Source organism: Scleropages formosus, chromosome 3 (genome assembly GCF_900964775.1).
Source record: "Scleropages formosus chromosome 3, fSclFor1.1, whole genome shotgun sequence".
NCBI lineage: Eukaryota > Metazoa > Chordata > Actinopteri > Osteoglossiformes > Osteoglossidae > Scleropages > Scleropages formosus.
The window spans coordinates 16,306,420-16,331,834 of record NC_041808.1 but is presented as its reverse complement, the minus strand read 5'-3'; the positions used below and the strand labels follow the sequence as shown (position 1 = coordinate 16,331,834).

The window sequence follows — 25,415 nt, the reverse complement described above, 5'->3', positions numbered from 1 at the left end:
TCCCCTCTCCCCTTTAATCGTATTCCTCAGTACCCTGCTCATTATTCATATGGCATAAAATAATGTTCACACAGGGAATCGCCTACTTTGTGGCTCTGAAGATAGCTACACCTAGCCTAGATACGGAGATTGGGAAGTGGCATAGTGCAGTCTCAGGCTCACTGCTCAGTCATACAGAGGTAGTGTTCATTTGGTCAATAAAGTAGGAAAGACCAGAACTATGTACTCGTCAAGGTCTCCGTATCCACCACATAGTCTGGTCGTGCTCAGATATGGACCCCCAGGCAAGTAGGTCATTTAAAAATCTGAAGGAGCCGTTTGTGGAAGAATAAATTCACCAGTTAATTGAAAAATGCAACCAATGAGATTAAAGGCTCTATGAAAGGCTTAAAGACAGAGTTTGGGCACCCCTGAGCTACACAAAGTCATATACAGCCTTCAAGAAGTCCAGTTACGGTGAAGTTCTCAGAAAACTTTAAATTGTTCCAACTGAATAAGAAGCATACATCTCATTCTCTTTCATCTCAAATTATTAATCCCTGGCTTGCAGTGGTTGGCACACTTTGAAGGTCTGGGAAAGCTTTGTTCACATTCTGTGAAGTTAATGTGAGTTTTAAGTGGAGTCGCTCCACTTTTTGCTGTGTGCAGTACACTTTGTGTTCAGGACTCAATTTGCACTTGTGATTGGGATGAGGTATAGTGCCCTTGGAGAGCACGGTGGCTTGGCCTCTGCCTGCTCTCTGGTGGGTCCGGGGTTTGAGTCCCGCTTGGGGTGCCTTGCATCGAACTGGCGTCCCATCCTGGGTGTGTCCCCCCCCTCCAGCCTTGGGCCCTGTGTTCCTGGGTTAGGCTCTGGTTCGCCACGACCTCGCTCGGGACAAGTGGTTTCAGCCGGTGTGTGTGTGTATGTGTGCGTGTGTGTGTGTGTGTGTGTGTGTGTGTGTGTGTGTGTTTGTGTGTGTGTGTGTGTTTGTGTGTAGTGCCCTTGGATTCTAAATGAATGTAACTCTTAAATTTTACAAATCAGTGTCTGCCACTGATTTAATGGTAACTTTGTTTTTTTTTCTTGTCATTGGTGTCTTAGAATATTTCTTTTTAGAACTGAGAGAACAAGTCAGTTCCGTCTTCAATCCACTACCAGTAATTGCTTGAAGAACATATGGTTGCGGTGGTCCAGAGCCTATCCTAGAAGCATACGGCAGGAGGCGAGGGACATGTCGGACAAGACGGCATTATAGGGCGTCACGTATACTCTTTCGCACACACTCTCTAATGGCAGTTTTGAAGTCATTACTCCACCTGAAACACATGCTGTTGGACTGCGGGAGAATGACGGAGCACCTGGAGGAGACAAGCACACACACGCAGGGAAAATATGCAAACTCTGTACAAACTGAACCAGATTCAAAACCATGTTTGAACTCACCGTCTGGAGCTATGATGCACCAGCTCTACCTGCTTCACCACTGCTGCCCCTACTTCTGTCTTGTTTAAAATGATGGTTACTTAAGAAAGTAACACAGTCAGCCTGGCTAAATGTGAAGCTTTTGAATAATTTGTGACTGTATTTTTCCTTCGCTAATTAAAACATTAAGATCAGTCATGATTCCTCTATTCTAGATTATTATTGTGACTTGTCGGTCGTTAGGATTTCTTCTTTATTAGCAAAGAAAGAAAGAAGCATAAATCTCATTCTGTTCTGAACTCGTAATTCCCTGGTTACAATGCACTTTTTAAGCTGACGGTTGACCCAATTTAAAGTGCTGAGAGAACTTGAAGCTCGAGTCTGGGGAAACAGCTTATTCTGCATGTTTACACTGGAGCATGAAATATCTGTCAGGAAACGTTCATCGCTAAATGGGCAGGCATTAAGATGATTCAAGAAACTTCTCTTCACGGAGTTTCTCTTTGAAAAGACAGCACATCTTGTGTTGTGTCTGCCTATCTGACTGAAGCTCTGAGCGGTGCCTGGAAAATGAAGCCTTTTTCATGTGTTGAAGACAGAAAGAATAGAGTTTATCCATCAGGCAAACATGCATTTTATATTTTCAGTTAAAACTTTATTTAAATGCAGAAAACCTGGAAAATAACTTCCTACTTACTGTATTTGTGTGCTTTTTTAATTGTGTCATTTCCTTGGTTCATATCTCTTTTTCTGCTGCTCCCTTCGTGGCTTATTACATCTTTTTTTTTTCCTTTTCGATACACACTTTATAGGTTAATTGCTTTGCTTGAAGGTTTGCCATTTTCTTATGTATTGTGTTCATTAGAGACCCTCATTAATTTCCATGAGGACAATGCAGAGGGGTATAGGAGAAGGTCACAGAGCATCTCCATAACGTGCTGTACAGTGTTTTTAATCCATACCAATCGGATCTGTGTAAACCTTTCTCATTCTTTCTAGAACTATCCATACCTTAAAAAGCATCTGTATCTGTGAAATGTACTAAATCCTCATTGGTGTCATTAATTTCTTTGTCATTACGAAGGGTCTCTTGCTTTCCTTAGAACTTGCAGTCTTCACTACGTTGCATGGTAATCAGGTGAGATCTACTGCTTGCAGACATGTACTCTCCTGTGTGTACTCTTCAGGCTAATATATTTTTTCAGTGGTCTCTTCAGTTTACCACCATCTGAAATTTCTGCATTTGCTGCCATAATTTCCTATTACCAGAAGCAGTTCTGTTTATTTTCTTGGATTAGTGCAGCACGATTTCATAATATTAAGATATATTCTTTTTTTTATTTGTAAATATTGATTTTTACTCCGGGGGGTGCGGTGGCGCAGTGGATTTGGCCGGGTCCCGTTCCCTGGTGGGTCTGGGGTTCGAGTCCTGCTTGGGGTGTCTTGCAACGGGCTGGCGTCCCATCCTGGATGTGCCCCCTCCCCTTCAGCCTTGCACCCTGTGTTACCGGGTTAGGCTCCGGTTCGCCGCAACCCCCCTCGGGACAAGCGGCTTCAGACAATGTGTGTGTGTCCGATTTTTACTCTCTCATTCAGTGCATTCTTTTCAGTTCTTAACTATGGTAGTTTTTTACTGATTCATTATTTGAAATGAAACTTTTTTCTTTTAAATTTAGATTTAATTCTAAAGTAAGCATTTTATTTTATTGCTTAATGCCCCCGTCACCTTTCGAATGTTTCAAATAACATTGACTGCACTCTAGTTAGGTGTCAGACTGTCATTCTAAGTAGTGTCCCTTTGTTCTGCGGTGGAGGCTGAACCCTAGACAAGTATGAGGAGGGCTGATGTACGTAGAGTCTGCCGACTTACTTGTGTTTCTTTCTCTGGGATTCCTCATCCATCACTGTAACAATGTGTTTTTCCTCCCCGACTGCTCCTGTCCTTCTACTTTTACTTCCATGGTCATTCCGAACTTTGCCTACAACCTCGTATGTGAAGCCCCGGAAGAACAGAAAGCAATTAAAATGCATTATTCCTAAATTTAATTCAGCCTCGCAGAATAACTACAGATTTTCAGCCCAACTGGAAAAAAATACATTATTTAGGGCTTAAGGCTGTATCCTTTGTTGATATGATTGCCTGACGCATTTTGTTCAGAAATTTCTGAAGGGAATTGCACAGCTGAGATGAAGACTTCAAAAGAAACGTTTAGTTTTGCTACCAGGAGACGTAATGCATTTTCTCTGCCTTTGAAACCGTGTGAAAGGTAGGCAATTGACCGTCAGACTGTGCCTAAGCCCGGTGTTTACCTTCTCGATCTTTTCGGGGGTGAAAACGGAATCCAGATTATCTTCAGCAAGTCACTAAGCCATGTTCGTCGGCCTTGAACTGTAGGAAAGTGGCCTTGGACCGGGACTGTCCTTCACTGGCTGCTCTCATCTTTTCAGCTCCCAGTGAGGAGACAATCAATAGGCGCAGGGCGAGGAGGAGTGGCCGCCGGCCATCATTTTTATCCCGCCAGCTGGCTGGGCTGTTGGATGACCGTCCAGCTTGCTTCAGGGTCCAGTCCTCTGTTGTGTGAACAGTGCAGGAAGCCTCACCAGGGCCCTTATATATAGAGTCTGTGCTAATTTCATATTAAATTGCCTAGTTCATCGGTTTGCTTTTTATAAATGGACCTTAACACCACCTTGTATCATTTAGCCTAGTCAGTATTTATCTTTCTTGCTTCTGATTGTGTTTTAAATGCCTTAAATCTTCATATTTTGTACATTAATTGGAGATTAATCTCTGAAGGAAAGCATTTTGCATGTATGGTCATATTATGATTGTTCTGAAAGTTGTTAAGATGTGTTGATACGCAATTCATGAAACTGTGTGTGCATAATTAGTGGTGTGTATTGCCACTGTCCTTATTGTATTTGAAAATAGCAAATATCCATAATAGTGGGCAGGTGAACCATGGTGAATCATGTCTACACCATGGGAATGCCCAATTTATAAATTAATCTATGCAGTTTGACATTCTGTAAATGAGACCCTTGGGCTTCCTGGATTCTGACTCCTTGCATAGATATGAAATATAAACACAGTATTACAAGGGATATAGAATCAGCGGCACACAGTATTGTGAGTTTGCTTCGTTTATTTTAGTCCATACGGTAGAAATTGCTGTTATCTATATAAAATGTTGTTTAAAAAACATGAAAGTCTGCTTTTCTATCAGCTCTGCTGTAGTGGTGTTTTTACCACCAAACATACCTGCCCTCTTAGCATTCATAGTCCTTGCACGCCCTACTGTGTTTTATAATGTTCTGTTTTGATGTCTGTATGTGAAACCTGAATAAATATCTTTTCTCCTTGGAAGTGTGAGCACGTCTGACTCCTTGCTGAGGTAGTTTGTTAGAGGAACGCCTCTGGGGAAGGGCAGAGTCAAAGCCGAGTGCGCCGTCCACCTGCGGCTAGTTCAAGGGCCGCTATTTGGACCCATCTGTCCATTGCTGGAGGTCTCTGGTATGTGAGTGTGGACTTAGCCTGCTGCTGGGGGATGGGGCTCCGATGGAGGACTAAACACACACAACGATCACAACTGTCCTTGTGGTCTCTGTTTCTGGCTGGCTGCCTGTTGGCTGCAAGTAAAATGTACCCCCCCCCCCCAGGTGGGCATTCAAATTTTCAGCAATACATCATAATGGACTTGTAACATAAAACTTTAACGTAAACACACGTTGCAGCTTGGATAAGTGTTTAAGAACAGCTGATCTTGACAATTATTTTAATCGCGCACTTTTACACTAGATAAGACTCACTAAGTAGCTAAAGTCTGACGACCTGGAAAAACGTTGTGGTGTGAATTTTACATGTTTCATAAGTTTGGCCTTTCTATGGAGTCGGAGGCAGACATTTACATTTTACATTTACATTTACATTTATTCATTTAGCAGACGCTTTTGTCCGAAGCGATGTACATCTCAGCTAAAGTACAATTTATGCATTACATTAAGATAAAGAGACACGGCTGCAGACGTGTGACTCAAGTAAACCTAGTTTGTTGCCTACCGCTTGCTGCACCGAGGTTCATCGTTCGAGTAGGTGCATAAAACACAAGATAGACATATCCTGATACCCTCCTACCAATTTTTTTTTTAATAAACATTCTAAGATACACAAATAAGCGAGTACAATGCCGGCGTAGTGGCTGAATAAAGGTTGTATCAGGGGATGCTCATGAAGTTACGACGCATGAACAATTACACCGTAAATGAGCTGGAGAGAGACAAATGTAATTCTTTTCTCTGCTTTAATAAGGCTGGGACTCGTCTTGCTTGGTGAAATGTTGCATAAGTCATGGAGGTTTTAACCACGAGTCAAACTTTTCGAGCAACAAGCCAGGTAAAAATAGTGGCACTGAGCGTCATGGGGTCATGCGCTATTCAGTAAATGCTTGCAGAGTGTGTGAACGCCTTCCCATTTCTTCCGCAAGTAATTTCCTGTCCATATCAACTTCCAGTTCATACGCACTTGTACTCCGGTGTCCTTTTCATCAGTATGCAGACAGCAGTATGTGGCTAAGACCGACCCCTGAGATTCCATTCCACTGCAATGGGAAGCCCTTGAAAATATAGAAGATTGTATCTGTTTTTTTCGCCTCTTTGAGCCGTTGACAAGGGGCATGAGTGTGCTATGTTTCCTTGGCAACACCTATCAGGGACTTTTACTAACATCGGTTCGGTGAATCGACCAGCTCTCCTTAGTCTTTGCTGCCTTTGTAGCAGTTTTTGAACAGCGCCAACTAAATTAACCCCACGTATTTCAGCCATGTGCATACCAGCTCTGGAGGATCTCCTTTCTGTGACCAACTTCAGACTATTTCAAACAGCTTCAACATTTGTTGTGCGTTTCATTCTTTATGTCGGGGTTCGCACGTGACGCCAATGTCATAATTTTAACTATGTGAATGACGAGAATCCACAAGTCATGTATTCCCTGGGTGTTGTAAACATGAGATGGATTATCAAATTCTGACGAATGAATAATAAATATAGAGGGGTACGGTGGCGCAGCGGGTTTGTCCAGGGCCTGTTCTCTGGTGGGTCTGGGGCTCGAGTCCTGCTTAGGGTGCCTTGTGACGGACCGGCGTCCCATCCTGGGTGTGTGTGTCCTCTCCCCCTCCAGCCTTATGCCCTGTATTGCCGGGTTAGGCTCTGGTTGAGTGGCTTCAGACTGTGTGTGTGTAGTAATGAATATTCAAATATTATTGTTACTGCAAGTTGCCTGTAGTTTTTCAAAGCATGCTCCACAAGTGAGAAGTCGAAGTCAGTAATGTTTTCTAGGACTTTGGACTATTTATAGTTTAATGCTCACTACAGGATGTAGGGATTGAGCACGTGAACAATCGAGAAATTAGCTGTGCGGAAACTGCTAATTTGTTTATTAGCCTGTGCAATGGTCTCTCCCTGGTGTCACAGGAGACCCAAAGACTGGTGCAGGTGTGAAATGTCTCCTCTGACCTTACTCACTCACTCTCTAAAGGATGTGCGATTTCTTTAATTCGCACCTCCGAGGAGCAGCATTCTCAGCATCTGCTGTAACTTCCCATGCTATTGGGTGAACCTGACGCTGGTTTCTCAAGCTTCGGACTGTCGTAAAAGCACATTTTGAACGCTAATCTTCGAGCGTTTGCAGGTAACAGACTCTGTGCAGTCTCCTGTGCTATGTGCAAGAAAGAGAAGGGAGCCCATGTAGAGAGGAAAGGATAAACATATATAAGAGCTCCTACTGTTGGCTCATTCTTCTGTTGCTAAACTAACATTTCTGCTGGTCCTCTTCTTCTTTTCAGGAGCCCTGTTTGGTCGTGTTACCATAAATGTAAAAATTAACCCCTCCGCTTCCATCAGTTCTCATTCTTGATATTACAGTTAACCAAAGGACGGTGCTTAAAAAGGTCGCTCGCATTTCTCACTCACCGCCCGGATTATACAGGGTGAGTGAATTTCCCAGCTGCCTGTGCATGTAGGCATAACATTTGATTATGAATATTGAGACCACACTGTATTCATTTTATACTCCTTCATTTTAAAATGACACATTTTCCATGGCGCAGTAAAGTCATGTATGAGCTTGATAGGCTGTATTCAATGCAAGCATTATGCCCATTCTGTCTTAATAAATTATTAATGTGTTCTAGTGAGTGCTGTTGAACTTGATTGGCTCATTGCAATAAGTGAGTGTTTGTTCGTTTTGTGAATGATCCTGCTTGAGACGGGACAGTCTGTTCCCGTTGTCTCTAAAGGAGTCTGGTAGTCTTTCTGCCTGTCCATTTATTTCTAGTTTCGCCTGTTTTTCGGCTCTCTTGGGCCCCCCGTAGGGGTCTCAACCTCCGCTGGCTTGTTTCTCACAGACAGAGAACCAGGGTTGGGTGCGGAGAGCAGCACGGAGAGGCTGTTCACCCCTGCAACCAGCTCTCCGTTCGTGAGACGCGGCAGGTGGAGCAACCCGGCCTATCTGTGTAGTATTGATTTCTCCCTGTCTGAGGGTTAGTGTAACCTCAGGACACCTATGTGCTTTAAAGGGATCGTGAGACAAGTAGGGCATCGTGTAACTGCTGATGTATCATGTGCCAGTTGCCCAATATTGATCGGTCTTATCAATAACAATTTTTAAAAGCAAAGCTCCTGCCTAGGGGGTGTGTTTTGTTTTTTTTTTTAGCAAAAGGTACGGAATTCTTTCACCTGTGCTGGAGTTCTTCATTATGAATGATAATGTAAGGCCATTCTAATTCAAAATATTACCAAAGGGTTATGATAGTCATAACTCTTTTACTGCATATAGCAGTTTTTGTACACAGCAGTCTGCTGTTGCAGTGACCACTGTAGACACTCGAATTTAGAAACTTTTACTCTTTGTTGATATGAAATTTTCTTCACTGTTGGCTTTTCTGGTTTTATTTGTGATCTGTGTGAATCTTTATGTCAATTAAAATGCTAAAGGACTCTGCCATTGGATGTAAGCTCCTCTTTTGTGGCAGTGGAACTGATGTTGTTTCGTAGTAGTAGGTTATTTACCATTGTTTATTTAGCGGATGCTTTTCTCCAAAGCGACTTCCAATGAACTGTATGTAGTGTTATGAGCCCACACACCTTATTCACCGCAGTGACTTACACTGCTAGATACACTACTTACACGGGCTCACTCATCCATACATCAGTGGAACACAATCTCTCTGTGTCATTCATACACTATGGGGGAACCTGAACAGCGTGTCTTTGGACTGTGGGAGGAAACCAGAGCACCCGGAGGAAACCCACGCAGACACGGGGAGAACATGCAAACTCCACACAGACTGAATGGGGGTCAAACCCACATCCTCCCGCACCACTCAGGCACTGTGAGACAGCAGCGCTACTCGTTGTGCCACCGTACCATTATCAGGTCAGCGTCTCCACCAGCTGCTTTGAATTCATCACTCTGTGTGCTTAGTTTTCCTCACCAAAGCACTAGCATACCTTGAGGTTCACTGTCAGCAAAGGTATTAGGTGATTGCTTGACGAGGACAAAAACCTTCTGATGGCCTGCCTTGCGGAGGTTGATAGGGTGTCAGTTCAACATGTGAAGGTGAGTTTGTTGTTTGCTCATTGTAGAAGCTCTCATGTGATGAATAACTGTCCTGTATCCTGTGTTAGTGTGTGGTAATCTGTCCACAATTCAGATTGGTTTAGCCTTGAGCGCAAACGCTTGCTTCTTTCAATAGCAGTGCTAAGCATTATGCAAATGTCTTGCAGTCCGGCACGCAATGCCGTCATCTCAGATAGCTCACCGTTTCAGTTGCTATTCCATCTAGAGTATCAGTAAGAAGAGAGCCCAAGTTCATTGACAGGACCTGTGTTCTCGAGGGAGAATGAGAAGCACTTTTATAGTACATCAGTGCATTCTGCTTGTTTCCTGCTTGGTAACAGATAGTATTCCACCACATCAAGGATCACACCTTATTTACAATACATAGTGAAGTGTAATTCAGTAAAAATCTACTTTTTAATTTGTCAGTCTACATTTGTGTTGGTAGCATTTACTGTGACCTTCTAATAGTCTCCATAAGATAAAAGACTCCATCTGTACATTGGTTATTTGTTATATTTGTGTAGATACGTGCCTGAAAATACATAAGCCTCAGTTTTTTTTCCACATTTGTGGGCAGTATTTTGTCTCACCTGATATATTTGTTCATGGGCCATGGTTATGAAATTTGAGAATATTGCTCTAGCACATTAGTTATGGTTTAGACTGTTTTTCCTTCCTGAGCAGGTTGAAAATGGATACAATTCAAAGCACTACAAATAGTCTATCAACACAACACGATATGGTTTGTTAATAAATCTTGGTAAGATACGAGATAGACCACTTAGTCAGTATTACAACCTTACAAAATGTGGCCTTGTCGTTCCTGATTTTGATGTGTTTCTCTCAATCAGTTTTTGAGAAGCTTTGTAAATATTATCAGGAGAGCAGATCCAAATCGTGGAGTGTCGAAACATGAGGAATGCTGAAGACTTGAGCATAGCATAAGAAATGCATTTTCAATGTTTTTGGTGAATTATGACAGGAATCATGCTCAAAGATTAAATATTCAGTATGTGACAATGCTTTGAACATTGAATGCTGAAGATGTCAGATTTAATTTACACAATGAAGTGCTCAATGCACAAATACGGTTTTGACAATGTGCGTTGCCTTTGATGTTCCGAACCTTCCCTTTCCCCAGATCTAATTTTCATCTTAAAGGGAAAAATCTTGACCAAATCAAATACAACATCCTTATTGCTTTAGATCGACGGAATACCAGTGTACCTGAGAACCCAGAAGCCTTTATTGCCAGTATATAGCATATTGGATTGGCTGTGGTTCACCGCTTTATGGGGAAGTGGCTGTGGCTGGCTCACTCACTCCCTTTCCCCTGTTTGGTTGTTTTTACTAATTGCTCTCATTCCTCTCCAGTTTTCATCTGATTACAGCGTTGTGACCCAGGGCTCAGCAGGCCACTTAGTGTTGGAGGCTGATCATGTGATTCCGTCGAGACATTGGCTGAAAGAAGGTGAACTGGGCTGCAGCTCTGCAGGTATATAGAAAATGTAGCTTCTCACCTTCGGCAGTATAGACACAAAGACGATGAAAATTGTTACCTTCAGCTGGATGGACACAGTAGATGAAAACTGTCAACTTCTGCTGAAGGCATGACAGAGACGATGAAGACTGTCACCGTCATCGGGACAGACTTAGGGAAGAGGAAGATTTTCACCTTTGGCACTGTGACTGCTGTGTATTTTCCGTTTCTTCTGTGTCCCACGCTGTGTTTTTCATTAGAATGGATTTCAACCAGTTGGTTCCCTTGGTTCCCGAGACCCATTCCTACTTCATTTTTAAGTAGGAATAGGTCTCCACTGGTCTCAGTTTTTTCAGAGCATGTGCTTATGCAGGATGAAATTAACAGGCCTCCTGGTGAAGAGCCCCTGGACGCAGGCAAATGAAGTTGTGTCTCCTTGCACCGCGGAATTACTTAGAGAGGGTGTGTTTGCGATGGCAGTGCTATGAAAAAGCTAGCAGGCTGAATCAAATTAAACACAGCAAACTGCTAATGACATGGCTCATGGAGGTGTCGTGATGGTATATCATTTTTGGGTGGGAGAATGTAAATGCAAAATTATTTTTGGACTCACTAGTATGATTCACTTTGAGGCACGCTGCTGCTTCTGAAGCTGACAGTACAGTCACTTTTCACACCTGCGCTGTGTTGTGTTTAAAATGTGAAAATGTGTTAGTTATTCTGGTACCGTTCTCTGGATGGTTCGTGGAGATCCGAATACCTTGTGTCTTGGGGATTCCTACGCTTTTGTGTCTCAGAGTTACTAGCTGACTGTCATTTCTTCACTCTTCCTTCAAGAGCTGCTGACATGAAAGTAGAGCAGGAAGGAGGAAGCAATTTATACACTTGTAAGAACAACAAGCGTTACAAATACAAAATGACAATCCAAGATTTGCTGTCCAAATCTGAAGTTACCTGCATTACTGATTAATGTGAAAATCATTTTCGTGTGTGACAGTATGCTCAATACCACAGTGAAGTTTGAAATACTGAGCCATGTGAGGTTTGACGTATTGACCCAGTTGGTTCCTCGCTCGCTAATTAGTTTACCTGAGCTCGCTGGTAAATGTTTTGTCTGAGAAATTAAAAAACAGACCAAATAAAAAGTAAACTCAGCCCAAGGGGTTGTTAAGTCCCATCACTGTCACATGGGGTCATTTCAGGCAAAGCACGCTCTTGTTTTAGAAAAATCCCACTGGCTCAGTAATGAGTTTTTCCACATTTGGTGCTCGTAGATGTAGAAGAAAAAAAGCTTCCTCAAACAGTGAGTCAGCCTTAAGGCAGAACATTATTTTACCGCAGTGCTATGGAAAAGCACTGTTGCAGGAAAGGTGATCCTAATGAGATGAACCAATATGATACCATTGTTCTTCGGATCTGAAAACGATCAATCAATTACAAATCAGTACAACTGATAAATAGATGTGTTCCTGCTTTGCTGCATTTGCATCTATCTACGTTGGGTGTTGCTGTCGATGTGAAATGGATTCTTAGTTACGTGGGGAGAGTGTGACCATAGGTCAGTCACGTTAGAGGAGACTGTGTTACAGATCGATTGTAATGCAGCCTTCTGGTTGAACTGCGGTCCAATTACAGCCCCCCTGGGTATAGAACCAGTTATGCGAAAAGGCAGGAGATGTAGGTAGTTAGGGAGACAGGGGGGTATGACATGTAGCCAGCAGACCCCAGTGTGTGCTAAACATAAGGTTAGTATTTAGTGATCCATAGTAGTGGGAGTGCATGGACACCTATGTGTTTCATTGCTTTTGAAAGTTTTTTTTAAAAGAAAATCAAATTCCTTTACATCACCAGTCGTTAATGCACAATTTTTAACTGCACTCCAGTGTATAGCTGAAGGTTTCAATGAAGTACTGATGCTCAGAATTTCTCTCTGGCACATCAGTGCTGGGCTTGAAACCTGCAAGAGTCGGGGCACATGGCTAAGTATCAAAACCAACAACCTTACTACCGTTAAATATATGCCTGATAAAGGATACATTGCTATAAGTAAATTGTTTTGAGTGAATGAAAGTATGAGTGCATGTTTTTCTGCTTTTTTAATGCACCACACAACAATTACAACAGGCTGCACTGGTAATCTTTTACTGCTGCTTATACTGAAGTGCTTCGGCATTTGTGTGTTATCCATTCCCTATTATGGCTTGCTGCATCTAGTCTGAACTGCCACTTCAAAATGGAAAACAGGCAACCAGTGTTGGTGATTTTTGAGAGATGTTTGAAGTACTAAATCAGTTTCAGTTGTCTTGTTTTGGCTGTAATTTGGACTTACACGTATTCATTTGGGGGGGGTGTGGGGGTGCGGGGGTGCAGGGGTGCAGTGGCGCAGTGGGTTGGACCACAGTCCTGCTCTCCGGTGGGTCTGGGGTTCGAGTCCCGCTTGGGGTGCCTTGCAACGGACTGGCATCCCGCCCTCGTTGTGTCCCCTCCAGCCTTATGCCCTGAGCTGCCGGGTTAGGCTCTGGTTTTCTGTGACCCCGTATGGGACAAGTGGTTCAGAAAGTTTGTGTGTGTGTGTATTCATTTGGCTCATTCCTTCTTCAAATGTGCTACATAGAGAGGACAAATCTTTTGATTGGAATGCGGTAGCCACCTGCTGCCTCTTACTGAGTATATATGGTAAATTTACCCTTATACACTGATCAACTGCAACATTAAAACCACTGACAGGTGAAGTGAATAACATTCATTATCTCATTACAGTGGCACTTGTGAAGGGGTGGGATATATTAGGCAGCAAGTGAACAGTCAGTGCTAACTATCGGGGCATCACACTTCTCAGCCTCCCTGGGAAAGTCTATGCCGGGGTGCTGGAGAGGAGGCTCCGGCCGATAGTTGAACCTCAGATTGAAGAGGAACAATGCGGATTCCACCCTGACCGTGGAACAGTGGTTCAGCTTTTTATCCTCTCACATTGAAGGGGCATGGGAATTTGCTAATCCAGTCTACATGTGTTTTGTGGACTTGGAGAAGGCCTATGACCGTGTTCCCCGGGAAATTCTGTGGGAGGTGCTTCGGGAGTATGGGGTACCGGGGCCACTACTGCGGGCCATGTGGTCCTTGTACGTACGGAGCGAAAGCTGTGTCCGCATACTCGGCATTAAGTCAGGCCTGTTCAGTGTGGGTGTTGGACTCCGCCAAGGTTGTGCCTTATCTCCACTCCTGTTTGTGGTTTTCATGGACAGGATATCAAGGCACAGTCAAGGTCAGGAGGGCATTCTGTGTGGGAGTCGGAAGGTGACGTCTCTGCTTTTTTGTAGATGATGTTGTCCTTTTGGCACCGTCACGTGGCTGCCTCCAGCACGCACTGGAACGGTTTGCAGTCGAGTGTGAAGCAGTGGGGATGAGGATCGACACCTCAAAGTGTCCATGGTTCTGTCACGGAAAAGGATGGTATGCCCCCTCCAGGTAAGGGGAGAGTTTTTGCCCCAGGTGGAGGAGTTCAAGTATCTTGGGGTCTTGTTCACGAGTAAGGGAAGAAGGGAGCGTGATATCGGCTACAGACTGGGAGCAGCGACAGCAATAATGCGGTCGCTGTACTGGACTGTAGTGGTGAAGGGGGAGCTGAGCCATAAGGCGAAGCTCTCCATTTACCGGTCGATCTACGTCCTTACCTTCACTTATGGTCATCAACTCTCGGTGATGACCGAAAGAATAAGATCGCGGATACAAGCGGTCGAAATGAGTTTCTTCGCAGGGTGCTGGGACTCACTCTCTGTGACATGGTGAGGACTTGGGACATCCGGGAGAAACTCAGAGTAGAGCCGCTACTCCTTCAGATTGAGAGGAGCCAGTTGAGGTGGTTCGGGCATCTGATAAGGACGCCCCCTGGGCGCCTCCCTTTAGAGGTATACCAGGCACGGTCAACTAGGACGAGGCCCCGAGGTCGGCCCAGGACCCGCTGGAGGGATTATATCTCACAGTTGGCCTAGGAACGGCTGGGGATCCCCCAGGTTGAGCTGGAGGAAGTTGCGGAGGACAGGGGCGGCTGGGCCTCTCTGCTCTCCCTGCTGCCACCACGACCCTTTTAAGACAAGCGGGACAGAAGATGGATGGATGGTGAACAGTCAGTTCTTGAATTTAATGTGTTGGAACAGGAAAAATGTGCAAGCATAAGGATCTGAGCGACTTTGACAAGAGCCAAACTGTGATATGTAGACTGTGTCAGAGCATCACCAGGTCTTGTGTGGTGTTCCTGGTATGCAGTGGTTAGTATCTACCAAAAGTGGTCCATGGAAGGATGACCGGTGAACTGGCGACAGGATCATAGGCACCCAAGGCTCATTGACGCACGTGGGGATCGAAGACTAGCCCGCCTGGTCTGATCCCACAGAAGGACAACTGTAGCACAAATTGATGATGGCTAGATGCGTGTCGTTTACCTGGGGAAGAAATGGCAGCAGGATGCACAGTGGGAAGAAAGCAAGCTGGCAGAGGCAGTGTGGTTCTCTGGCCGATGTTCTGCGGGGAAACCTTGGGTCCTGGCATTCATGTGAATGTTACTTCGACGCGTACCACCTACCAACAGATTGTTGCAGACCACGTACACCCCTTCATGGCAACAGTATTCCCTGATGGCAGTGACTCTGCCACATTGCAAAAATTATTCAGGAATGGTTTGAGGAACATGACAAAGAGTTCAAGGTGTTGACTTGGCCTCCAAATTCCCCAGATCGCAATCCGATCGCGCGTCTGTGGGATATGTTTGAAAAACAAGTCCGATCCATGGAGGCCCCACATCGCAACTTACGGGACTTAAAGAATCTGCTGCTAACTTCTTGGTGCCAGATACCACAGGACACCTTCAGAGGTCTTGTGGAGTCCATGCCTTGACGGGTCAGAGCTGTTTTGGCGGCAAGAGGGGAACCTACACAATATTAGGCAGGTGGTTTTAATGTGGCTGACTGGTGTTGTTTGCCATGTTCATATTGACATGTTCATATTAGTACGTAAAAAAAGATTTGACTGAAAATTGACTGAAGATATTGTTAAAATAAGAAAGCAAATCTGAATCAGATAATAACTAATAAACATCAATAAATTCTTATGTTTCGTGTAACACACACACACACACATTGTCTGAGCTGCTTGTCCCATACGGGGTCGCGAGGAGCTGGAGCCTACCCGGCAACACAGGGCGCAAGGCTGGAGGGGAGGGGACACACCCAGGACGTGACGCCAGTCCGACGCAAGGCATCCCAAGCGGGACTCGAACCCCAGACCCACCGGACAGCAGGACCCACTGCGCCACCGCACCCCTCTGTTTTGTGAAATAAGAATAAAATTTGAAAGAAGATATGCAAAGATTTTGATACCATACAACCTTAATATAAAAACTTACTATAAGGTACCATAGTACCTTACTATAAGGTAGTACAGGTGCTCCTCTACTTACGATTTTTTGTAGTTATGATGGTACGATAGCAATATGCATTCAGTAGAACCCGTACTTCGAATTTTGATCTGTTCCCGTGCTTGCGATATGCGGTACGATACGCTCTCCCGATGCTGGGCGATGGCAGCAAGCCGCAGCATCCACTGAACCACCCTCACAGTCTCTGTAGCGATCACGCCAACAAGTGTAAACAACCGATACCGTGTGGAAAGCGTTTTTTTATTTTGTGTTTTTGCATCCCATCATGTCTACTTCAAGAATTTTCTTCTCTTCGAATCTACTTTTTTAATGCACAATGCATTTAGTGTCATGACATCTTGACTTAAAACAGTGTTGAGTCTCGCTGCTGTTAAAGGGACGGTTGTTAAAAACCATGTTTGTATAAAAGCACTAGACTGATAAAGGGAATGGACAGGAGGGTATGTTCAGCGTGTGCAATCTCAGGGGGACTTACGATCATTCCATCATTACAGCTATCGGAACCCTCAGCCTTGCTGTCACTGAGGATGAAGGCTGTGGGAGGCCTTGCCCTGGAGGGGATGGAGCTCTTTGCAGTCATGTCACCACCTCTGCATGTCTGCTCCCCTGAGTTGCTGGCACCTCTTCACATGGGCGCTGTGGAGATGGCCCTTGTTATTTATTCATATGGACCTTCTCCCAGCACCTTGTCCTTTGTGCTGCAGTAACGCAGATCCCCGGTGTGATAACTGCGCTGTAGGTCTGCTGTAGCAGAAAGTATATGTATGTGGGGGGGTGGGAGCAGCAGTTGAATACTGGGTCTCTCTTGTGTTGAGCAGACGGGGCTTTGGTAACTGTGGTAGCCCTCGATGGCTGAGTGGGAGGAGCTTTCTAACTCCCATTCATTTTATGCAAATCAGTTCCTGGCTCACTTGTGTGCAATTGGCCATTTGGTGGCTGCGGGCACTCCTGAGCGGCTCAGCTGACAGGAGGAAGAGAGCACGAGGGAGGGGCGCTGCTGTGTGAGCTTCGTTGCCGTGGTAGAGGAGGGAGGGGGGTGGGACACAGATGAGGAGGGGACCGATGGGAGGAAACGAACGGCGGCGAGTGAGCAGTGCAGCTCCGAGCAGGGGCATTGTGAAAGGAAGCGGTGTCCCTATTCCCGCTGGTCAGTCAGCACCTGCTCCAGCTGACCATTCCTGGAACCGTGCTGTGGAAGAGTGACGGAGGAGGAGGGGAGCAGAGGCATGTCGTTTGTGCAGCACGAGTGACAGCGAGTTATTCGCAGTGCTGCCGACTTGTGTGTGCAATTCAGGAGATACCAGAGGGTAAGGGGTGCGTGGTGCTCCCTGGCGCACCTCTCTCTCGAGCTGCGGTGCCAGTTCTTAGCCACGCTGTGTCACCCACGTGCAGAACGGACCGGTAAGGAGGGGGGGAGTGTGACGGCTAGCCCTGATGTAACAGCTGCTCCCTTTGGCACCTGGGAGGCAACGCACTGTCCTGCTGGGAGAGAGGAGCCTCGGGTGGTGGTGCCATTGTTGGTGGGCTTCCTGGTAGCCTGGGAGCAGCACTGGTGTCTCTTTTTTCACGTTTTGACATCTTCACAGCTGTGGACTTTGAAGACCATTTTTGAATATTCAGATCAGGAGTACTTCAGGTTTTGTTGCCCTTTCTGTACATCTTAAGCTCTTTCAACTATTAAGTTTTGGACCAACACCTTGCAGGTACCAAAGAGAAGATCATTTCCTCAGGTTTTGGTCGGAAGTTACAAGGACTGATCGTTCTTAGTTTATATTATATTTTAGTTTACATTAAATTCTCCTTTTGAGGTGTCTGATGACTTCTAATATTTAAAGAAGCTTTTGGCCTGTCCTTAAGAAAAAGGTGGAATGGGAGCGATACAGAGCAACAGCATACACGTGTGAAGGATAACACAAGCAGAATGGACCGATGAGGACATCATCGCAGGAGCGCTCGGATCTTGTGCACGGAGCATGCTCAGAGGGAGCTTCTGTGGAGTGGATGAATGGAAGAAGCGCTTAGAGGGGTGAGCTCCAGGATATACAAACTGAGAGACAGAGGGAGAGATGCACAAAGCTAGATCTCCTGCTGTCTTAGCAGTTGCTCAGCCAGCCCTCAGAAACAGAAATTCACGCACGCACACGCATATATGCACCATACCAGCGATAGGCACGCACTCAGTCAAGATCGCCTTATAGATCGCACAGCACTGCTGTTTTGAGTTTATACCTTTACCTTGTCATTATGAGAGAGCTCCGGGGCAGATCTGCAACGAGACACTAGCTCCTGTGCTTGGCCTCGGAGGACAAAAAGAAACGGTGTTTCAAGTCGCTCGGGGGTTAGCGAAGGAGTTGCCTCTGTAAGGAGCCCCTGGGGGGGATACGTGGATGAGCAGGAAGTTGGAAGCACGGACCCGAACAGCACCGCACTGAACGCATAAGGTGCACCCTGAGGACATTTTCACCTGAATATCTGCACTACTTCAAAGGTTTCTTCCAGGAGGTTTTCTTCAAATTGGAGGACAGCACTCATTTCGCAGCAATGGAAGCACTGTGATCCCGTAAACAGGGAAAGAAAAGAACACGTGGACCTCCTTGTGCAACTGCATCGTTGTGCTCTACTCGACAGTCCCTGGTGTGGCACTGTCCCCAGGAGGAGGCTGGAAGCATGGATGACTCCAGCATCTTGAGACGCAGAGGACTGCAGGTAAGGACTCTTCATAGAGAACTCCCCACGGGCAAGTTAAGTCACAGCAGAGTCTTGGTACAGTTTCCTGGAAGCAGTTTCGTATGCTGAAAGGATACCACTGATGCTTTAAAACATTTATTTGATATTTTGATAAGCTATTCTAGCATCCCTTGTCTCTCTTTCATTACTTTGATATTTGTTATTATTCATGAACATGTTCCTTAACTATAGATCTCAATATGTGGCTGCAGACTGTAACAGTAATGGTGTCTGTGATATGCAGACAAAAGACTGGTTGAAGTTAAAAAAAAAAAAAGAAAAAAAGAAAAAAAGGTGTTATTTTACCGCAGTGAAAAAGACTGTTTGTAGTCACTTCTTACCCGAGCACAGTATGACCACAAGACTATCTGATTATTTGGTGTAATAAAGGACACTGAACTCTGCACTCCTGGTCTAAATTCCTCCTTGGACTCGAAGTACGCAAGTAGAGAAGCCCTGCACAGACACTACGTCAGTGGAGGTCTTGTACATTTATTCATTTCATTGATGCTTTTCTCAGGGTGACTTATAACGTTAAGCTACTTACAAAGATTTGCCCATTCATACAACAGGGTAATTTTACAGCTCTAACCACTATGCTACCTAATAGCCTGAGGGACACACCTTCAGTCATGAGTCGGCGTGTCAATACAGAGCCCCAGCACACATTGAGTGACTTGATGAATGAGACAAGGGCCCTAGGCTGATCTGTCCAGCGGTGTCTGTCTAGTGAACTGCAGTGGGCCTTTGATTCAGTAAATCCTCCAGGGTGCCATGTGGCCTGAAGGGGTGCCGACTTCCCAGTGACCCACTTCTTCTGGTGCCAGCAGGAATATAATAGAGTTCTGTCCCGGATCGGCAGCCTGGGACTGGCCAGGCTCTAGGAGAGCAAGGAGCTCCACATCAACCTGTCGAACTGTGCCGTTGTATGCAACTGTTTCAACACAACAAAAGGGGTTCAGGGTGAATGAATCAGCCCCAGGACACACTCTGGAGCCTGTGTTTTTACAGCCTCTTTTGTGGAGTGAATAAGGGTAGAATGACAGAATGCTGGAGTGAAGGTCTGTTTGTGTAAGCTCCTTTACTTTGTCAGCATCAGCAAAACTCCTGTGGGTGAAGTGACTGCCAGGTTTTTGAAGCGAGCGCAGCTCTTGCGTACATACACGTGTGGTGGCCCATCAGGCCTGCTTCACTGTTTGGGGTATTTGTTATGTAGTGAGGGGTAGGGTTAGGTGGCAGTTGGCCTGGGGGCCTCAAAAGCTGGGCTTGTCTGCTGGCTCAGCATAGCCTGAGGCTGCTTGATGATTCAGTAAATTCTATTCTAGATGGCATGAGAGCTTGATGGACAGTCTGTACACTCAACTGCTTCATTGCACTAAGCTCTCCTGGGGGGTGTGGAACTTGATGCAGCTGAGGGAAGTAAGGGCACTGAAAGCAATAGAGAGAAATGGAACACCCTGGAAATAGTAAAATGGGTCTTAGTCATGTTCTTAGCCATTATCAACTCAATTTCATCAAGTTTGATTTCATAGTAGTACAGGAATCACAAGTCAGGTTCACCCAGCAGAAAATGCTAAGTGACAGTAAGAGTCTGAGGGGTCTCATGTTGCGCTCACTAATGCATGGGTTTTTGGTCTTCTCTGTGAGAGTGTCTGCTTGTCAAAATTGTGTTTTAAATGACTGCTGCTGCTTCGTTAACAGTTTGTGTCAGACTGGTAGGAGACATCTGGGCACCTGTGGGCAGCCAAGCCTTGTGGAACACCTGGGTATTTACAGCCTGTCTCCTCTCAGAGTAATGCATCTTCTTCATTGCTGTCTGCTGTGTCAGGTTGCCATACCTCCTCTGAAAGCATGAGAAAAAAATCAGCTCATTTTCACCTCTGTACCTAGTCACTCTTAGCCCTCCCTAATCTCGTTTTTGGCTCCCGAATGATGTCAGTGCAGTGCAGGCACCTAATTGATTGTGGAATTTCATAACACATAATCTCCTTTTCTGTTTAACGGATTAGAAGTTATTATAATGAGCTGTGCTGGTGGCATTGCTTTTGCGTTGCCTTTGCATTGCTCACACATTAAGCAGTAAGGGACTATGGCTGAGCCCAGGCTTCCGTCCGTAGATCAGGGCAGCAGAGGCCTGGGCAGCAGGCGCTCTCTCAGCTGGTATGGAGCAAAGCTCACTTTGCTAAGGGAACTGGAGGAGTCGGCGGACGGGACAGGGCAGGTAAGGCATTCCGTCTTGCCAGGAGTTGGACGCTTGACTAAGTATCTGGATGGCTAGCCTGAGGGCCAGGTGTATTTGGGAACTAATTCTGGGTGAAGGTGTCAGATAATTTGATTGTGCTAGTGTTCTTCAGAGAAGTTCAGCAAGGTGATTAGTGTTAGTTCAAGGCTTTGCACTGGGAGATCCATTTGTTTTTACAATTGATTTCCTGATACACCGCTGTTTCGGAAATCCGTGCCGCAAGGCCATTCATAGCCATGGGTAATGGGCAGGATAATTGTTTATTAGAAGAGCGCAAGCGGCATCCGCTAATGATTTTAGGCCAGCTGGATGCTTCCTCGGTGTTTCCTTTCCCTTTCCAAAATTGCCTGCCACTGTAAGTGGTAGACTGTATTTCTGTATTCTAACTGATGGGGTGAGATACCGACTGGTCAGTTTGTGGAAAAGCTGTGTTAGGGAACACGGAAACTAGGGCTTTGAATCTTGTGTTGTATGAAGGTTATCTGGTTCACATGTAGTATGTCACAAAGTGTAGGTGGCATTTCATATTCATAATTGTTCCTTGCGGTGTCCAGTAATGAGAGTGGATGAAGGGCACAATAGGTCTGTTTAGCGAAGTCTGCATTAATCTGCTTCACTCTGCCGTGGTCTCTGACACTCTGCCGTTGCATGTGGTGCCTTGATGGGAGCAGAGTCAGCTAAAGTAGTGATTACCTTCCATCCTCTGTTTGCTTCACTCTTAATCTACTTATTACAAGTAGTCACTCAAAATGATGCATTTTTATGTGGGTGTGATAGAGCAGGTCTGCGACAGTTAAGTGTCTGCAGGAGACAAACTCATCCATTCATTCCAAAAAGTAGAGCAAACAGTGCGAGCATACACTTAGTTGGCTACATTTTTATGTCAGACAGTCAACTCCCTCTGTTATGCGTAACGTGTGATAATCGAGTGTTGCCTGTGTATTATTCACCCATCAGCACTTCATGCTTGAATCTACCAAAGGACCCAAGTAATGTTTTAGGTGACTTTAAATATTGCCTGTTTCTATGGTGCAGATTCTCACTTGGAGCTGAATGGGAAAATTCATTCTTGGGGAAGTTTGTAATTACTTGGTTTTGATTAATCATTGTACGTTACAGTAATGGGGGATTTTAAGGTGCATGAATGAACTGGAATATCTTATTGAATCACTTATACATTGATTAATGTGTAATTTAGTCAGTACGTACTTGGTTTGCATGGTTGTGCATTATCGCTATCCCCTTTTGGTGTAAAATGGTTAGGTCCTTCCTGAAGACAGAAAGGAGGCTGTTTGAATTGTTCATTTGCCAGTTTACAGGAGTGTGGTGTAGTATATGTATACAGATGGTGTATTTCTTGATGGCACATGCAAAGTATGGTATACTTAAATATGACATATACTGTAGCATATGTTCGTTTTCCCCTCACTTGTTTCGGTACTTTAATGCACACCTCTGACACCCAGTGAGTTGTGACTTAGCGTCAGTTAAAGAAAAAACCCAACACTGAGCACGTTCTACCCTATTTGACACACAACATATGATACTGGGAATTTAACAAATTAAATGTTTTTCAGAGGATCGTATCTTCATTTTGTGTATTTCTGAGTTGTATTTTTTTTATTTAATATGTTTTTCCAGACAGTATTATATCGAAAAAGGACTGACAAACACATACTCAAACTGAAATGCAGATGAGTTCTTCCTTACATTGTGTGGCACACAGCTCGTGTTGGAATGAGCAGCAAGGATCCGGCTACGGTAGTGATGAATGACTGGAATATTATGTCTGTGTCTTTCGTCGGCCACACTTGGTGTCATGTTGTTCTCAATAGTCAGTTGAACTCTGGATTAGTGATACAATGGAAATAGGAACCTGCCCACAGCTGATTTCAGCCATCTCTTTGGACACATCAAACATTATGAGCACCGAATGTGATCTCTTAAGTGGAAGTACACCTGAAGGGTTCTCTTATTTAGCCCTTTAAAACACTTTGTGTACATTTTGTCATATTTACATTTATTTATTTAACAGACACTTTTCTCCAAAGTGACTTCCAGTGAACTCTGTGTAGCGTTATCAGCCCATACACCTTATTCACCGCAGTGACTTACACTGCTAGATACACTACTTACAATGGGTCACTCATCCATAAATCAGTGGAACACACTCTCTCTGTCACTCACACACTATGGGGGAACCTGAACAGCATATCTTTGGACTGTGGGAGGAAACCGGACTACCCGGAGGAAACCCACGCAAACATGGTGAGAACATGCAAACTCCATACAGACTGAGTGGGGATCGAATCTATATCCTCTCACACTACCCAGGTGCTGTGAGACAGCAGCGTTACTTGCTGTGCCACCAAAGAACTTAAGCAGAGTGTAGTGATCAAGGAATCTTTGACAGATCCATGTTCTGGAATTGTCCACATATATCGGTAGTCAGGCAAATGGCATAGTTTAGAGCATAGTGTAATTCACGTCCTGAACAACATGTAGCTGTGGGAGTGGTGATGATATATGTCTATTTAGGTTGAACAGATTCAGTTTTGTCGAAATCCTGAAATTTTCACAAAGGTATTTTAACCACAGTTGGTCCTCTACTTAAGAACTCTTGAGTAATGAACTTTTCACTCTTTTGAGAGCTTGGTTCATATGGTGGAAAGTAACAAATTAAGTGCGCTTTAGAATCACGCATCTACATCTAAGTCTCTCTTTCTGTTGATGTAATGCACACATTGTATTTTGAGTTGTATGTCGCTTTGGAGAAAAGCTTCTGCTAAATGAATAGCTGTAACCATACCGATTTAGTTTAGTTTATTTCCTATTAAGATAGCTGGCGTACCAGTTTGAATTGCGCTTTACCTAATGTGCTGACATAGAGATTGTGAACAGTAAGTGTTTTTCAAGAGTGGAGATGACGTGAAAGAAGTGAACAGAAGGTGAACAAGCTGTAGATGATCCCATGCTTGTACACATCTACCAATTCTGAGCACACTCCATCATCATCCCCCTCCATGTAATACCTCTGGCTCCAAGTTGATGTGCAGTTTTCTGTGTTTCAAGGGAAATAACATGTAACATAGTTTTTAAAATTTCTTCTTAAAATTTTGCTGTTGTTTCTTATTTTTACACTCATATCAGATATTAGTGAATTTTGCATGAGCTCTTTAGTTTTCTGTGTTGTAAATACACCTGCTGTCACGCTCACCTCACCCACACCTGCCTCTCATCAAGGCGGGATGGGATAAAAGGACCGGGATTCCACGCCTGCTTGCAGAACCTCACTCGAGCAACCGCTACTTCCGTGTCTCCAACGATTCCTGTTCTTTCAAAGTTCCTGATCTCCTGGCTACCAATCTTTGCGTCAGCTCGTCGTTTACATCCCTTGCCTGTCCCAGGAAACCCTGGACGCTCATCGCCCGACCCTCGCCTGTCCCCGATCCCCGACTACTGCCCTTCGTCTTGCCCCTTGGCTTTGTCTGTTAATAAACGGAACCTGCGATTGGGTCCTACTCACCTTCGCCCCGGCTTCCATTGTTCCAGCATGACACCTGCCTTGGCACTCAGACAGTCCAGACCAGAGGGAGTGGAAGTCTCTCCCCTTGGTAAATGGGAGTGAGATAGTCTGTTTTGCTGCTCAGTTCCCATCCAAAAACATACTGTTGCCTCTGACCACTCGGAGCTTTCATGTTGTTGACATTAAGGTTTTATACACTTACACATTTAAGTAAGGGTTTTGTCCAAAGCATATTACAATGTTGAACTACTTATAATTATTTCCCTCGTTGTACAGCTGGATAGTTTTACTGGTGCGTTTTAGGGTAAGTTACTTGATCAAGCGCACAACAGCAAGGGGTTAGATTCAAACCTGCACCCTTTAGGCCTAAAGTCAGTAGCTGTAACCACCACACTACCAGCTGCCCCGGAAGCAGTATCCAACAGTGATACATTATACATTCGTTATACATTTAGCAGATGCTTTTCTCTGAATCAGTACACACACACACACACACACACACACACACACACACACACACACACACACACACACACACACACACATTGTCTGAACCACTTGTATCATTCAGGGTTGTGGGGAGCCGGAGCCTAACCCGGCAACACAGGGCGTAAGGCTGGAGGGGGAGGGGACACACCCAGGACAGGATGCCAGTCTGTCGCAAGGCACCCCAAGCAGGACTCAAACCCCAGACCCACCGGAGACAACCCACTCTGCCACCGCACTCCCTATGTAATCAGCATATAATTCAGAGTAATCAAAAATGGATTTCACAAACAGAGAACTACAGATGCAGACATGCAGTTATCAAAATACAGTCACTTAGTCCAATACCACTGTGTTTTTTCTACCTGTACACATAATAGGAGAATTACATACAGAATTGATGATGAGTCCCTGGCTGGCCCCCTGTCACATTCAAATTACGAACTGCTCAAGTAATGAACCAGCTTTCGGTCTCTATGAAGTTTGTAAAAGGGAACCAA

General features: G+C 44.8%; 1 protein-coding gene across 5 annotated transcripts in view; it reads left to right on the top strand.

The window, feature by feature from the left end:
- LOC108935166 (microtubule-associated serine/threonine-protein kinase 2-like) overlaps window positions 1-25,415 on the top strand; it is a 105,920-nt gene that overhangs the window by 28,193 nt on the left and 52,312 nt on the right. The window contains exon 1 of one of the 5 annotated variants that reach the window (XM_018753540.2): window positions 17,725-18,640. The exons of the other annotated variants lie outside the window; for them this stretch is intronic. Within the exon in view, the coding sequence (XP_018609056.1) occupies window positions 18,602-18,640 (39 nt within the window). The 5' untranslated portion in view covers window positions 17,725-18,601. Of the gene's footprint in view, window positions 1-17,724; window positions 18,641-25,415 lie in introns of those variants that run through there. 5 annotated transcript variants of the gene reach the window in all.